This window comes from Pimephales promelas, chromosome 13, assembly GCF_988280905.1.
Source record: "Pimephales promelas chromosome 13, fPimPro1.hap1.1, whole genome shotgun sequence".
Lineage (NCBI taxonomy): Eukaryota > Metazoa > Chordata > Actinopteri > Cypriniformes > Leuciscidae > Pimephales > Pimephales promelas.
In genome coordinates, this window is record NC_142781.1 from 17,488,234 (window position 1) to 17,503,399 (window position 15,166).

The window sequence follows — 15,166 nt, forward strand, 5'->3', positions numbered from 1 at the left end:
TCTTATCTTTGACAATAACTCCTAATTTTTGTCCTCACTGAACAAAATTCTCTTTCAATCTGAAATCTACACTGTAAAAAATTTACTGTAAAATTTACAGTAACTTACTGGCAACGATTAGCCAGTAAGTTACTGTGAATACTCTTTACAGTAAGGGTACTGTACTTCCATTTACAGTATTTTATGTTTATACTGTGAATTCAAAAACAATTAAATACTGTGATTTTAGTTGTATTTACAGTAACTTACTGGCTAATCGTTGCCAGTAAGTTACTGTGAATACGTTTTACAGTAAGGGTAGTGTACTTTTCACAGTATTTTATGTAAACACTGCGAAATCAAAAACATTGAAATATTGTGATTTTAGTTGTATTTACAGCATTGATTGTTTTACTGTAGAAGAAAATTTCAATTTAATTTACATACAAAAACGTTAAGCACTGTTTTTTATGTATTGTATGCAACACAGTACTATAAACAGTAGATAACGGTTAAGCACTGTAAATTCAGTTTCTCACTGTACAATTTAAATACTACATCACTATCATTTAATATTAGCCATCATTAAAAGAAACACCCATTTTTCTAAAACATTGCAATCAACTGCAGACAATAAGAAAATTGTTAACAGTTATTTATTTAAAAAGATTTGGTGAACAGAAATGACAAAACAGGTACAACAAAGGGATAATGGACATTGGACAACATGCCATTATACCATCCAAAGTTAATGCACGTTCTATGCAAGTAATGTGGCCACAACACCCAGCGGAGTGTTAACTTTAGATAGTCTAATGGCGTGGAGTCTATTATCATGCTTATTCTACTGTTGCTATATTCAAAGGAACACTCTGACTTTTTGGGACTTTAGCTTTTTCACCGTATCCCCCAGAGTTAGATAAATCCTTACATACCTTTTTCATCTCCATGCGTGCTGTAACTCTGTCTGACACACCCACCGCTAGCCTATAGCTTAGCACAAAGACTGGATGTAAATGGCTCCAGCTAGCATACTAATCCCAATAAGTAACAAAATAACGCAAACATTTTCCTATTTATGTTGTGATTTGTATAAATCAGAGTGTACAAATAACAAGGTCATATGAGACACAGCCATCATTTAACCGCATATTGGGAACTATATTCTCAGAAGGCGAACCACTGCTAGTGATAACCGCATGATGCCATAATGCCATGATGTTTCAAAGAATTCCAAACAAAAATGCATCCTGACTAATAAATATCACAGGTCAGCATTTTTGTTTGGAATTCTATGAAACATCATGGCATTACCTGGTCTCCCATTTATTGTCGCAGCTCTTTACAATACAGCGAACACCCATGATTGTAAACTATGCTTTCACTATCTAGTAATTGCTGACTCTATTATTCCAACTCTGAACGAACTCTCTGCTCCTCTCCATGGCGCGTCTCGGGTGCTGCGGTTATCACTCCGCCCAAGTAGCAGTGCTTCGCCTTCTGAGAATATATAGTTCCCAATATTTATACGGTAAAGATGGCTGTGTCACATATGACCTTGTTTTTTGTACACTCTGTGACTATACAAATCACAACATGTAAATAGGAAAATGTTTGCATTATTTTGTCACTTATTGGGATTAGTATGCTAGTTGGAGCCATTTAGACCCAGTCTTTGTGCTAAGCTAGGCTAGCGGTGGGTGTGTCAGACAGAGTTACAGCATGCACGATATATATCTAACTCTGGGGGATACAGTGAATATGCTAAAGTCCCAACAAGTTGTCGTGTTCCTTTAATTTACGACTGAAGAAAATTTTACAAAACGTTTTTTTAAAGTTACAGAGCAAATTGTTATTAGTTCATTCAATAGTTCTGTATGACAGGTTGCTATGACGAAACAATAGGCTAATACAAATTGATACAACGAGCCTATTTCATTACAAGATTTGTAAAGTTACAGAGCAAACTGTTACTAGTTCATTCACTAGTTCCGTATGACTAGTTGCTATAATGGAACAATAATGCAAATTGATACAATACAGTCAAAAAATTTAACTACTTTGAAGTTGTGCAAATAACTGATTACCCCATTCTAAAGAGCAATAAATAACATTATGGCAATATTGAAATAAAATAAAACATTGAACATTAAAAAAATATATATTTAACATTTGCATGAACATTTAAAACAGAAAGGAAAATAAACTTCCCCTGCCACTTGGCAAAGGTCTGTGGCCTCTTGCATGCCTTGACCTTGGAGACAGAGAATCCTATTTGGAGCCCTGAAATTAAAGAAGAAAACACATTAAATCGACTGAATGGTTTCGAAAACGGTAAAACTCAACTGTTTAACTCTGGGAGAGTTGTAGAGCCAATAAAAAACAAAAGTGGAGTGTTCCTTTAACAAATACAACTTATTTAAATAATTTAGGCTACTAGTAAATGGTGAAATTAACATTTAGAAAGGTTAATAAATGCTGTAGAAGTGCAGTTTATTAATAGTTAATGTTAACTAATGTAGTTAACTAGAGTTTAATAAATGGAACCATATTGTAAAGTGTTACCAATTTGTTATACACCGATTCAGACGTCTCGTGAAAGATCAGTTATTTTAACTAGAGCCCGACTGATAAAGGATTTTGAAGGCCGATACCGATACAAATATTTGTTGGTTTTAAAATCCGATATTCCTATATATCGGCAGATATATATATATATATATATATATATTTTAAGAAACACGCAACAAAACATAACAGATTACCCTAACATTAGTTATTTGTAGTTATTTATGAGTTTTAACTAGTATAGATGGTATAGCATGGTAAACGTGCGTGCCAGTGATGCAGAATTGACCACGCATGGTCAAGATCAACCTTTTGAAAGCAGATGGACTCTGACACAGTGGGCATCGCAATTCAACAGCCATACTGACACCTGTTAGCATTGCAAACCCGCTCTTCGCCCCAAACCACCACTGGCTGTTCTACATAGCAACGTAACTTACATGGTGTTGACGAGACGGGAATATGATGGCAGACATCGTGAACAATGTTTGAACACGTGAACACAGTGCAGATTGTCAACATAACATTAGACATTGTCTTTTTGTCTAATAACTGTACCTAACATTAGTCGTCCGTGGTTAAAACACTGTGGCGTAAACAGTTTGATGTTGGGATATTCACTGCCCAAAGCCTATTAACTAAAGCCAACCAACCCCGTTACGTCACATGTTAGAATACTGCGCAATGGCGGCACCCTGGCGGCGAAAGATATAAAGTTTTTTCTTTTTTTCTTTTATATGTTTACATTTGTCATGTGTCTTGTATAATTGTTGATTATAGTGGAAATCCATCTAGTAAATCATGTAAACTTGATTGACTGCTTAATTTCGTTCTTAAAGGAGAAATTAGTTCTTAAAGGAGAACTCCAGTGCAAAATGAACCTTTGGTCTAATAACATATTGGTACCTAGTCGACCATTCTCTGAGATTTGTTTTTATGATAATCGAATGTAAAGTGTTTTATCTCTAAAAACTGTTTAGTGTATAACGCTAGTATATGGGGGCATTGACTAAGTAAAAAGAAATCGCTAGTTAATACCACTAACAAGGCTCAAAATAGCCCCACACTAACATAGTAACATAATGAGGGTCCCTACATCCAAAACGAAGCATTGAGAACTTTGTAAGTGTACAGACAGTATAATAAGAAGATATTTTATCAAGACAGTCCACTTCGCGTATACAGGCAGGAGCCATCTTGGGAAAACAGTCTCGACAAGTCGAACCACGAATGCCGTTTGGTGTTAGTGTGGGGCTATTTTGAGCCTTGTTAGTGGTATTAACTAGCGATAGATCTAACTTATTATATGTCCCCATATACTAGCGTTATAATCTAAACAGTTTTTAGAGATAAAACTCTTTACATTCGATTATCATGAAAACAAATATCAGAGAACGGCTGACTAGGTAAAAATGTGTTATTAGACCAACGGTTCATTTTACGCCGGAGTTCCCCTTTAAATTCTTTTCCACTGAAGAAAGAAAGAGATGGATATCTTGGATGCCATTGGGGTGAGTTGTAACTTTACAATTGGCCAATTAACGCTGAATCTAGTGTTAACGCGGAATTTCGTGGATTTTTACATATTTGGTTTGAAATTCTGTTTTTGTGTGGGAGAAGAACGTATGTCTGGTGAAAATACAGACCGGGGGAAGCAAATCTGGGCGACTCAACCCCCCAACCCGTCATTTCAGCTCCAATGACGAAATCAAAACAATGAAAGCATGGCGAAGCGGCTCTCCATTCGTCGACTAAAAGTTAAGAAACTCAACGCTATAAGCCGTCTGTGCCGAGCAGTTCGCACGTGATTTATGCAGTGTTTCCCACACTTAATTCGCCGCCACATACTGCGTTTCGGTTTTTAACACTATTTAAAACACGCAGCGTATTCATTCAGTTGTATTTCCCCGCTCTCCCTCCGTCTCTCTCTCACTCACGCGTCTCTCACACATACACACACACACACACACACGACGTGCACACCACGTCTGTCTGAGGCGCCGGACTGGACAAAGGCGAAGCGAACTCCATGAGAGACCGAGTGTGACTTTATTTAAACTTATAACCTAATATAATTTATATTACTGGACAGTTTAAAGCTCATAACCATATTTTGTTGTTACTTGAAGAGTGCAGTGTTATGTTGCATCATGCAGTATTTGTCCTGAAAAGGCTACTGAGTAATTGTCTGTATTACCTCAATAAATTTAAGGTCATTCCTAATTTATTTTTATTTTTTTAATACATTTTTATCATTAACTTTAAAAGCATACTATTTTTTACAACTAAATTAACAGTCAAGGGTAAAAAAAAACCTAATTCCCTAAAATTAAAACGGAAAAAACGAAATTTGGGAAAAAATAAAACGGAATTTGGGAAAAAATAAAATGGATTTCATAGGGCCCTACCTATTACATAACATTTTAAAGGGAGAAGATGATTTTGAACAGCTTTTCAATTGTCAATGTGCTTTTACATTGCAGTCAAATTATTTAATATAAAAATACCTCTGATTAAACTCCAGTGTTGTGCTGGCTTCCACCTAATACTGTAGGTTGAATACGTAACAGGCGAAGAGAGCGGCCAAGGCAGTGGTGAAGTCCACCATGTGAGCACCAGGTGGGGTTACGACCCTCCCCTTGATCGACAGCATCCATTTTTTTGCAGTCTCTCCTTAGTAAAGACAAGAGTCATCACAAAAATTATATTTCATAGCGATACATTCAATAAAAGATTTTTTCCACATAAATTATTGTAAAAACAGGGCAGGGAGCATACATATCTTTGAAGCAGTGGATTAAAGGATTGATTAGTTCACCTCAAAATGAAAATCTCCTAATAATTTACTTACCCTAATGCCATCCAAGATATCCATGTCTTTCTTTCCTCAGTGGAAGAGAAATTAAGTTTAGAAATTAAGGCTTCAATTGTAAACAACGTTTTAAAGTCCAAATGAATGCAGTTTCAAAGGTCTTTGAAGTACTTCAACGCACTATACAGGTTCCCAGCTGAGGATTATTGTCTTATCTAGCGAAATGATCAGTCATTTTCTGAAAAAAAAATTATAATTTATATACTTTTTATCTATAATTGTTGGACTACTGGAGCCCATTATTCAAAGAAAAATCTAGAAATGTTTTCCTACAAAAATGTAATTTCTCTTTCATTGAGGAAGGAAAGAAAAACATGGATATCTTGTAAATTATTCGGAAACTTTCATTTTGAGGTGAACTAATCCTTTAAATAGCAGTTACTGGTTTGGTGATAGAAAAACAATGAGTGATACAGGCATAGCAAGCAATCTGAAATAGTAATCACGACATTATAGGTGGCTACTAAAAATAAGAGAGTAACTTACTCCACATAACTTTAGTTTTTGAAGTGATTGCTGACTAGTGCAGAGAATGGCACGACACAAACTCATTGCATTCACGAGTGTTTTCCAGAAATGTTGCTTTGCTTGTGCATAAAGTTATACATTAAGGATTTGTTAACAGTGAACGTGAAACTTACCAAGCATGATAATCCTTGGAGTGATAGGGAGGAGACAGCTGGGCCTCTACATCTGAGGGAGTGGTACCGTTAGTCTCCTATGCCAGCAAAGATAAAGAGTCACTCGAAAGAAGGTAACTAACTAGGATAGAAAAAGCTTTATAAAAATTGTTGATAAGAAAGCAATGAGCCTTTTTTTTCTCTTTAGGTTTGTGCCTGTTTACTCATAAAAAAACTAAGTAACTTACCACAATAACTTTATCAATTACCACTCTAAGTTACATCAATTTTCTCTTAATTAAAATATTGTTCACACACTGGACACCAGTGACTTTAACTGTTAAGTTACCCAGCATTGAATAATTGAGATAGACGTTAGCACCATGTTAGTTAACTTAACGTTATTATTTATTGTGAGGTGAGGTCTATTAAAGAAAAAAATGCTCAACCACCAATAACATAAACCTGACAGAAACAAGCCTGTATTTACTTGAACAATTGGAGGCTTGTCAACCTGCATTATGTTGGGGGGTGTAAAATGGTACGTAAAGTTAACGTTACTTAACTTACTGATTTTCTGGAAGTCCCGAATCCCCATTAGCAGTTGGTGAAGGATCCGCGATCCCAAGATGGAAACTCCGGCTGAGGCAACGGGTGGGGGAAAAATATTCTCCTGGCTAGCTAGCTACCGATAACTAGGTAAACTGTTGGCTAACTAATACTAATAACGTTTAAAGGCTGTAAAAACGTCTCCGTTTGCGCTCTCACGGAAACGTTTTCGCTGAATTCCTCTCAGGCAAAAAGTGAAAGAAATCAACACAAAGACGAAAACAAAATAAATAACGTTACAACCACAAGACAAAGCCGTGTATAAAGAAACGCACATTTGAATAATACTATACTTATTAACGGAGCTTAACGTTAAAGGCTGTTACAAAAACGTAAATTCGACTATTAACTTATAGCTTTTCTGTCACTGACGACGAAACAGAAATTCAAATGCTTCTTTCGCGCTTTTTTCTAACAGACTCTAGCTTTGACTGCCTAAACCCCGCCCACTCTGACGGCGTTTTGATTTCGCCTTGCAGCTCAGAAACAGCTCTGGAAACTTGCACATTTATCTCTCCTGCTTTCGAAAAAAAAAAATATATATATATATAACACTGATTTTTGTAAAATAAAAATCCCATGTTACGTACTTATGAGTTAACCAGGCAGCCCCAATTTTGGAAAGTAATGCACATGACATAACCTACACATAATAAAAAGGTTTCTTCATTCTGAATAGATACATTAATCAAAACATACTTAGAAAGCTTGAGAGTTTTGGCTCAAATTCAAAACTCATGATTAATCAAATGTTATTAATATTGAAGTATATAACGTTAAGCTAAAAGATAAAAACAACCAACATTAAGAATATATTTATTAAATGTATATGTTAATATTAATAGAAAAGTGTGAATACTATTGCAACTTATAACCAATGGTCGTGCTTCATTTCAAATCAGAGGATGATATGATATCTCAAAAAATTATGCATTTATGAAGCCTATATTGTTAGGGGAGACTTTGGAGAAGTTTAAGATAAGGATTAAATATGTTTATGCCCTGTTAACACCCATTTACAGTCACAAATACAAACAAACAAAAGATATTTAAATTCTTTATATATATATATATATATATATATATATATATATATAAATAATGGAATAGAAAGCTCATGCAGCAGGTGCATCAGAGTACAAGTTACAACACAAGGGTTACAAAGAAAGATATGATAAAAAAGGGAAAATTACAGTAGTTTACTTTACTATTTACAGTACTTTAGTGGCTGTATTGTGATTTTTTACAGTAATGCTTTGACTACTGTGATTTCCACTGTAATGCTTGAACTACTGTGATTTTTAAGGTCGTACTGTAAACTTTACAATATTCTACTGTAAAAATCTTTTACAGTATTGTTACTGTGACATCTACAGTAAATAACTGTAGATTTCACAGGCATTTTTTACAGTGTATTAGATAATTAGAGTGGTTTGCGAACAGCTTTTTATGTTTATTTTAAAACTCAGAAAATATTCAGGCATGAATGGTGCTCATGCAGATGATGTAGGTTCAAATAAGGCTTGCAACACGTCCGATCTCTTTTTGTAGTTTCCTTTTCAATTCATTCCTTTCTAATAAACTAATTTTAGTCAAGTAAGAATATTACAGAGAAGTTCCTGATTTGTAATTCAATTAAAATGAGAGACTTTTAAATATACACAGCAATGCAGATCCCTAGAGCGTAAGCTATTGCAGAGTCAGGACAGTGGATGACTAATATCAGTCTATAGGAGAAACATCCTCACATAAATATTAATGTTTCTGTGACCTATAATACTGTCCTTTCTGCTGATGGAATTGACCATGGTCTGTCTCTCCCTCTCGCAGAAACAATTAGAAAGCTCTAGAGAGCCTGTTGCAGCTAAAATCAATAGCTGTAAGTTATTCTTTTATATTTACCAAACAAATAGAGATGACTGTTGTGAAGCTTCTTTCACTGTGGGAATTTACTTTCTCAATTCCATTGGTTTTGGAAACATTTCAATTGACCTAAAACCAACTTTACAATCACTACAATCTGTTTACAGATTATTTACAGTATGATTACACTTACAGTATGATTACACTAACAGTGTGAGTACACTTACAGTGTGAGTACACTTACAGGTGAGTACACTTACAGGTGAGTACACTTACAGTATGATTACACTAACAGTGTGAGTACACTTACAGTATGAGTACACTAACAGTGTGAGTACACTTACAGGTGAGTACACTTACAGTATGAGTACACTAACAGTGTGAGTACACTTACAGTATGATTACACTAACAGTGTGAGTACACTTACAGTGTGAGTACACTAACAGTGTGAGTACACTTACAGGTGAGTACACTTACAGGTGAGTACACTTACAGTATGATTACACTAACAGTGTGAGTACACTTACAGTGTGAGTACACTAACAGTGTGAGTACACTTACAGTATGAGTACACTAACAGTGTGAGTACACTTACAGGTGAGTACACTTACAGTATGAGTACACTAACAGTGTGAGTACACTTACAGGTGAGTACACTTACAGTATGAGTACACTTACATGAGTACTCACAATACGAGTACACTTACAGGTGAGTACACTTACAGGTTAGCACACTTACAGGTGAGTACACTTACAGTGTGAGGACAATTACAGTGTGAGTACACTAACAGTGTGAGTACACTTACAGGTGAGTACACTTACAGTATGAGTACACTTACATGAGTACTCACAATACGAGTACACTTACAGGTGAGTACACTTACAGGTTAGCACACTTACAGGTGAGTACACTTACAGTGTGAGGACAATTACAGTGTGAGTACACTAACAGTGTGAGTACACTTACAGGTGAGTACACTTACAGGTGAGTACACTTACAGGTGAGTACACTTACAGTGTGAGGACACTTACAGGTGAGTACACTTACAGGTGAGTACACTTACAGTGTGAGGACACTTACAGATGAGCACACTTACAGGTGAGTACACTAACAGTTTGAGTACACTTACAGAATGAGTACTCACAATATGAGTACACTTACAGGTGAGTACACTTACAGTATGATTATATCTGCTCCACAGGTGTCTAAAGAACATAAGACCTTCATTCCATTTAAGGACCTGCAGTCTGTCTTTTAAAGCTCAGCAGAACATTGTAAAATATTCTTAGAATAATCTCAAAGCAGTCTTGTACATTTAGAGATCATTTTCTCTAAATGTACTTAATGTGAAGACGATGCATTAAAATTACAGCACAATATTCAGTTGTAATTGTAGCCTTCCGAATAGTGCCACTTTGTGATCAAATTGGAGAAAGCAAAAATTCACGCCTAAATTTGTAAATAATGTGATTAATGGGAAATTTGTGATGATGTTTTGTAATTTTCTGTGACTTGTTATTATAATTTTTTTGGAAACCTTTACATAGAAACTACATGAACAATATTGCATTCAACCTGTTTGGTTCTACTGCAAGCCATTAATGAACTTTGGGTCTGTGTGGAATGTTTAGCCTTCATACTGTTTAAGTGTATATGCCTTAGCATTCATAGAGGATGTGTTTGGATTGATAGTTGGATAGCTGATAAAGGAGATGAGGTATTAACTCTCAAAGACAATCCGTAACTAAATTAAAATTAAGAAATTTTGTTTTTACTAAACAAGGTTAAGAAGTTCACATAATACATTGTTGAAGTCATAGTTTACTGACACTATTCCTTAGACTTTTGGGCCAAATTTAGAAATATTCCAAGTGCAAATCTAATGTGTAATACAGTATAGAGATTACATCCCTCAAAATGTAGGGCGGCAGTGGCTCAGTGGTTCATGTAGGTTGTCTGCAAACCAGAAGGTTATGTATCTGAAAATGCATATTAAGAGGCATCTGTGCTGCATTGGCCTTTACAAATCTCCCCACTAAGGCTAAAAATCATTGCAGAGCAACTATGTCACTCTCTAAAGTTTAATTTTGTCAGATGGTTTACTGTGATTTAGCACATTGAACTTGGGTATACTGCAAATACTTTTGTGAAGGTCAAAGCACCGGAGGCCTCTTACATTGGATTTTCAGATACTTTACAGGTGTTCGGTGAAGTGCACACACTAACACTAACACAATAACTCCTATTGTACACACCAATGTCTGTAAAAATAGGACCTTATGGGCTTATAGGGTACAAAAACATTTGAATCATTTAAATCTTTAAACAATGATTTGCTTAAACATTTTTAATGGAGGAAAAACGAAAATACCTCATCCATCCATGTCAATGCATGGTTACGGCTTTGTAATGAATGAGGGAACTCATTGAGGAATGGAGCTACACTGACTGGCATCTCTACTCAGTCTTGATGCGCGCGCATTCATAAATGAATATATATCTGCGGTCTCTCTGTCTCGTGTTCGCGCGCATCAGCGCTGGAGCTGACCGTGGTGCTGATCGCCTCGCGTTCGCGCTCGCTCAAGATCAACACTGACATGAACGAGCGGTAGATCTGAACACCTCCGAACCTGAGATTGAATTGGACGCTTCCTCACAGTCACAACCTGCAGTTTCGGAGGAATCAAGCATGAATTTGAAGTAAGACGGAATTATTTTGGAAGTCGATGGAAAGTCAGCATTATACCTGCAGCTGACATGGACGTTCCGGCACGTGTTTTAATAGGATTTGCGAACATGATGTCCATCCTGAGATTTTTACTGTACTTAATTTAATATGTGTTTATTTAGATGAATACATAATCATTTATAATGTTGCTATAAACAAAGCTGTTCAAGCAAAAGAAGATAACTACATTCATTTGGATTTGACATTTGTGGAGATAATGGCTCGCATTCTTGTCCTTCTTAACTCAGTCGGACTGTTGCTCTTCGGTAGTGAAATGTTTCTGGTGGGAGCAAGTAAGTTTATTCTTACTATGAAACATTTGTCTGATAATCAGTGTTCTGTCTTGTATTGAATGGGTACATTCAAATGAGATTACCTGAACAATTGGTGGCTTGCTTGGATCCTCTGTGCTTGGGTCTTTGTGCGTCTTTGAGCAAAATCATGCCATGAAATGGGTTATGTAAATTGTTACAATTTAGAACGAAAGATACATCGAGATTACAACGATCTCATTATTTTGCATCCCTTTAATATGGCATAAACAAATACAGATGTTAACATGCTGACCAAATTGTGCTTAAGAGAGACTAAAAACAGTTTTGAATTCTTAGCATATTCCTGCAACTGTAAAAATGAATACGCTTTTTCTAATCAATAAAATTGTAGCTACAGATTACAAGTAATATTATAAATTAAATTGAACAAATTATAATTGAGTAATAATTAATCAAATTATTCCTTAAAAGTTAACCATTTAAAATGAGTAAAGTTTACACCAAAAAATTAAACAAAAATATCTGAATAACAGACAGACATCAAAGATTAATTAAGATCTCTTTATTTTATATTGCCAACATTGAAGACACCTGATGTTAACAAGCAGAATCACTGAAGGAGAAAAACGTAATTTTGAAACAAACCTAAAACAAACACTGATCACCATAATGGTGACTTAAATGTAAGTTTTTTTTATTTATTTTATTTTTTTAAGTTTTACTCATTTTAAATGGTTAACTTTTAAGTAATTAATTTGATTAATTAGTACTCCATTCTAATGTGTTAAATTGAGTTAATAATATTGCTTGTAATCTGTTGCCACAATTTTTTTTTATTAGATAAAGCGCATTCATTTTTACAGTGAAGTTTACAGTAAGATGAGAGGTTGTACTTTTTATTACAAATAAATGTAAAAGATTAGTTTTATTATGTCAAGAGATTATATGGCCCATGTAATTCTGGTCAGGATAAACTTAACAACCACTGACCTGCAGTTGTGTTCTGTGACACTATTTCGTTGGTTAAATTAAAAATTAATTTAACACAAGTAGTTAATTGTGCATTACAGAAAATTAACTAATGGCTTTGCTAGCACCTTTGTTTGAGCTTCACAATCGTAATTGTAAAATCCTGCCACATTATTTACAAAATAGCTTTTCTTGTATTCCTCTAGAATTATTGTTGAATTTTCATGCATGCACTTGAAGGCAAGGAAGCATGTCAGGAAAATATTTTCCGGCATTTTTCTAATCCTTTCCCTTTTTTTCCTCATTGAGTCATCTGGGATTTTGTGGAAGCTTTGATATGGCAGCAGTTGGTGCTTCTTTTCTCACAAGCACTGTGTTTCTGTCTGAAATATGAACACTGCTGAAATTCCAGTGCTGAAAGTTGTTCCTTTGAAACCAAGACGCCTCTCCTTTTGCAAAATAGATTACACCTGTCAGAGAAAACATCCGAATAGTGCAACATTCATGCTCAACAACTCCATATTAAAAGTAATAATTTACAAGTGCATATAACACCAAATAACCTTTACACTCGTGCATAAGCGCAGAGTCTCAACACAAAAGCATGAGGACTGTCGTATCAATACAAATACAGCACAATAGATGTACTTGATTCAGTTTAAAGAGAGGTACATGTGAGAAATTATGATCATGCAGCCTGAAATCTAGCCTTATTCAGAACAACTTCTTTGCAGAGTTGGTCTTTACATTGACATCAGACACCTGAAATGAGCGTCATCCACTGCTTAAAATACTACAGCAAATTCACTTTCGGTTAAACCCACGTTCGATAAAGACTAAAATTAGATGATGGTGAAATAGAAAAATGTGCACTATATGATTAAATGGATGTGAAACGCAGACCTGAACCGCAGTGACCACCATTAGGACAAACTGAAACAGCAACTGTGAGCCAGACAGAACAGACCTGATGCTATTTTGTCTTGATGGAAATCCTTTTCATCAAATATTCAACAAGGATAGCATAGATATGGGTGTGTTGTTTGTGTTCTAATACTTCTGGCCATGTCGTGTAAATCCAGAGCATTTGTGCTGAAATTGGCTTCCAAAAATTGTCCGACTTCCAACACCTCATCTGGCTCGTGTTGAGGTGACAAGAGAATTGCATCGCCAGGCCAGATTTGGTGGACTGTGGTCACCAATTACATCGACCTTAAACTGTCACACTGTCCAATTCCATCTCTTGCGGACCCAGGGAGACAAAGTGTTCACGGATCACTGCTAAAGCCTGCAAACCAATCAAATGAGTTTCCATAGCTAGGGACGTCATTGTCAGAAGGAAATTTGGTCCATAAGTATTTGTCCATAAAGTGGAAGTCATGTTTGATATTTTTGGGTAGACACTTGATTCGTTCGTAAATTGTACAACTTTTTGCGCTACAAACCAATGTGTTTATCATTACCATAATACATTACTACATACAATAGTGACAAAGTTTGGAATATCAAGCAACATAACAGACTGTTTTTGTAGCCTACAGCTAAAATAACCAGAAGTGGATGACACTGCAACCCTTGCATAGTCAAGTTTACAATAGCTCTAACTTAAAGGGTAATTCCACCGGTAGAGACATGTATTGAAAGTGGGTCATATATGTAGTTGATTAGTAGCATAATTTTCTACTTTGGGTCCTTGGCCGATGAAAGGCAGAAAATTACTTTTTAGTGCTTGTGGATTGTAGACAACAATCCCCATAATGCATTGCAATGCTCAGCTCCGCAGGCCACTCCCACTACTCCGCCCATCAATGTAGACTAGAGTTGAGCTCCACTCTACCGCCTGGAAATAGTTTCGCACAATGAAGTCAGATAATGGGCGCTGATATAATATGACGACGTAAGAGCGTCAAGCGCCCGCACCATCAGTCAATGGATTGGCGAGATTCTATATGGGCTTCAATCGGCACACTTACTCTGACATGTAATTTTACACTTGAAATGCAGCCAAACCTTGGAGTTGTGACGGTGAGGATATTTTCTCAACGGTTAATCGTCGTGTGACAACACCGGTAATACCGTCACCGGCGGGGGCTTTTAAATCGCTAATATAAAGGCAAGCGTAAAATGCGCACGTTTTCACGTGCATACATAACGGTGCATTTAAGTGTCAATTAGCGTCAATTCATCCTTCGCTTGGAGTTTGATTGACAGACATGTGATCTGACCAATCAAAATCCACCAGTCAGGAGAGTTAGTAGATTAATGTCGGTGGAACTTGGCTTTATCAGGCAATCTGTCACAACACATTAAAGAGCCACAAAACGGTAGGCCCAATTATTGTTTGATTTTCTTTGACTGACCAAATTTGAAAGTTGAGACTGTTTCATATTAAATATTAAATATATAACGTGTTGTCAGTGTCCTCTATTTTTCACTGCTTGAGAACATGGGTTAAATCCGAAATTGCCCCCTAAACCCTCATTTACTAGGCATATTCCCTAGATTAGTCCACTAAAACTGTTCACTTGAAGGAGTGAATGAGAAGAAGTAAGTAAAAACGAGTGAGCGAATTCGGAGAGCCGTTGCTGACAGAGACGCGATCTGACACGCCTCCCATTGGCATAATTTATGTGTTATGGTTTGTTCAAGCCCGAAAGAGAACTCGATACTGACGCGCGTCT

The 15,166-nt window shown here is 36.0% G+C and overlaps 1 protein-coding gene and 1 long non-coding RNA gene across 5 annotated transcripts in view; one reads left to right on the forward strand and one right to left on the reverse strand.

Moving 5' to 3' along the window:
* The window catches only part of fndc4a (fibronectin type III domain containing 4a), a 55,619-nt gene that overhangs the window by 1,036 nt on the left and 39,417 nt on the right, over positions 1-15,166 (forward strand). Inside the window, exon 1 of one of the 4 annotated variants that reach the window (XM_039692396.2) lies at positions 11,018-11,534. The exons of 1 other annotated variant lie outside the window; for it this stretch is intronic. In XM_039692396.2, the coding sequence (XP_039548330.1) occupies positions 11,459-11,534 (76 nt within the window). In that variant the 5' untranslated portion in view covers positions 11,018-11,458. Of the gene's footprint in view, positions 1-11,017; positions 11,535-15,166 lie in introns of those variants that run through there. 2 more of the 4 variants (XM_039692394.2, XM_039692398.2) reach the window with 2 other exon arrangements.
* On the reverse strand, positions 1,698-6,967 carry LOC120493975 (uncharacterized). The gene is made up of 4 exons (XR_005625794.2): positions 6,610-6,967; positions 6,061-6,137; positions 5,055-5,220; positions 1,698-2,262 (listed from the first exon to the last, which is right to left on the reverse strand). It is a non-coding gene; the product is annotated as an uncharacterized LOC120493975 (long non-coding RNA).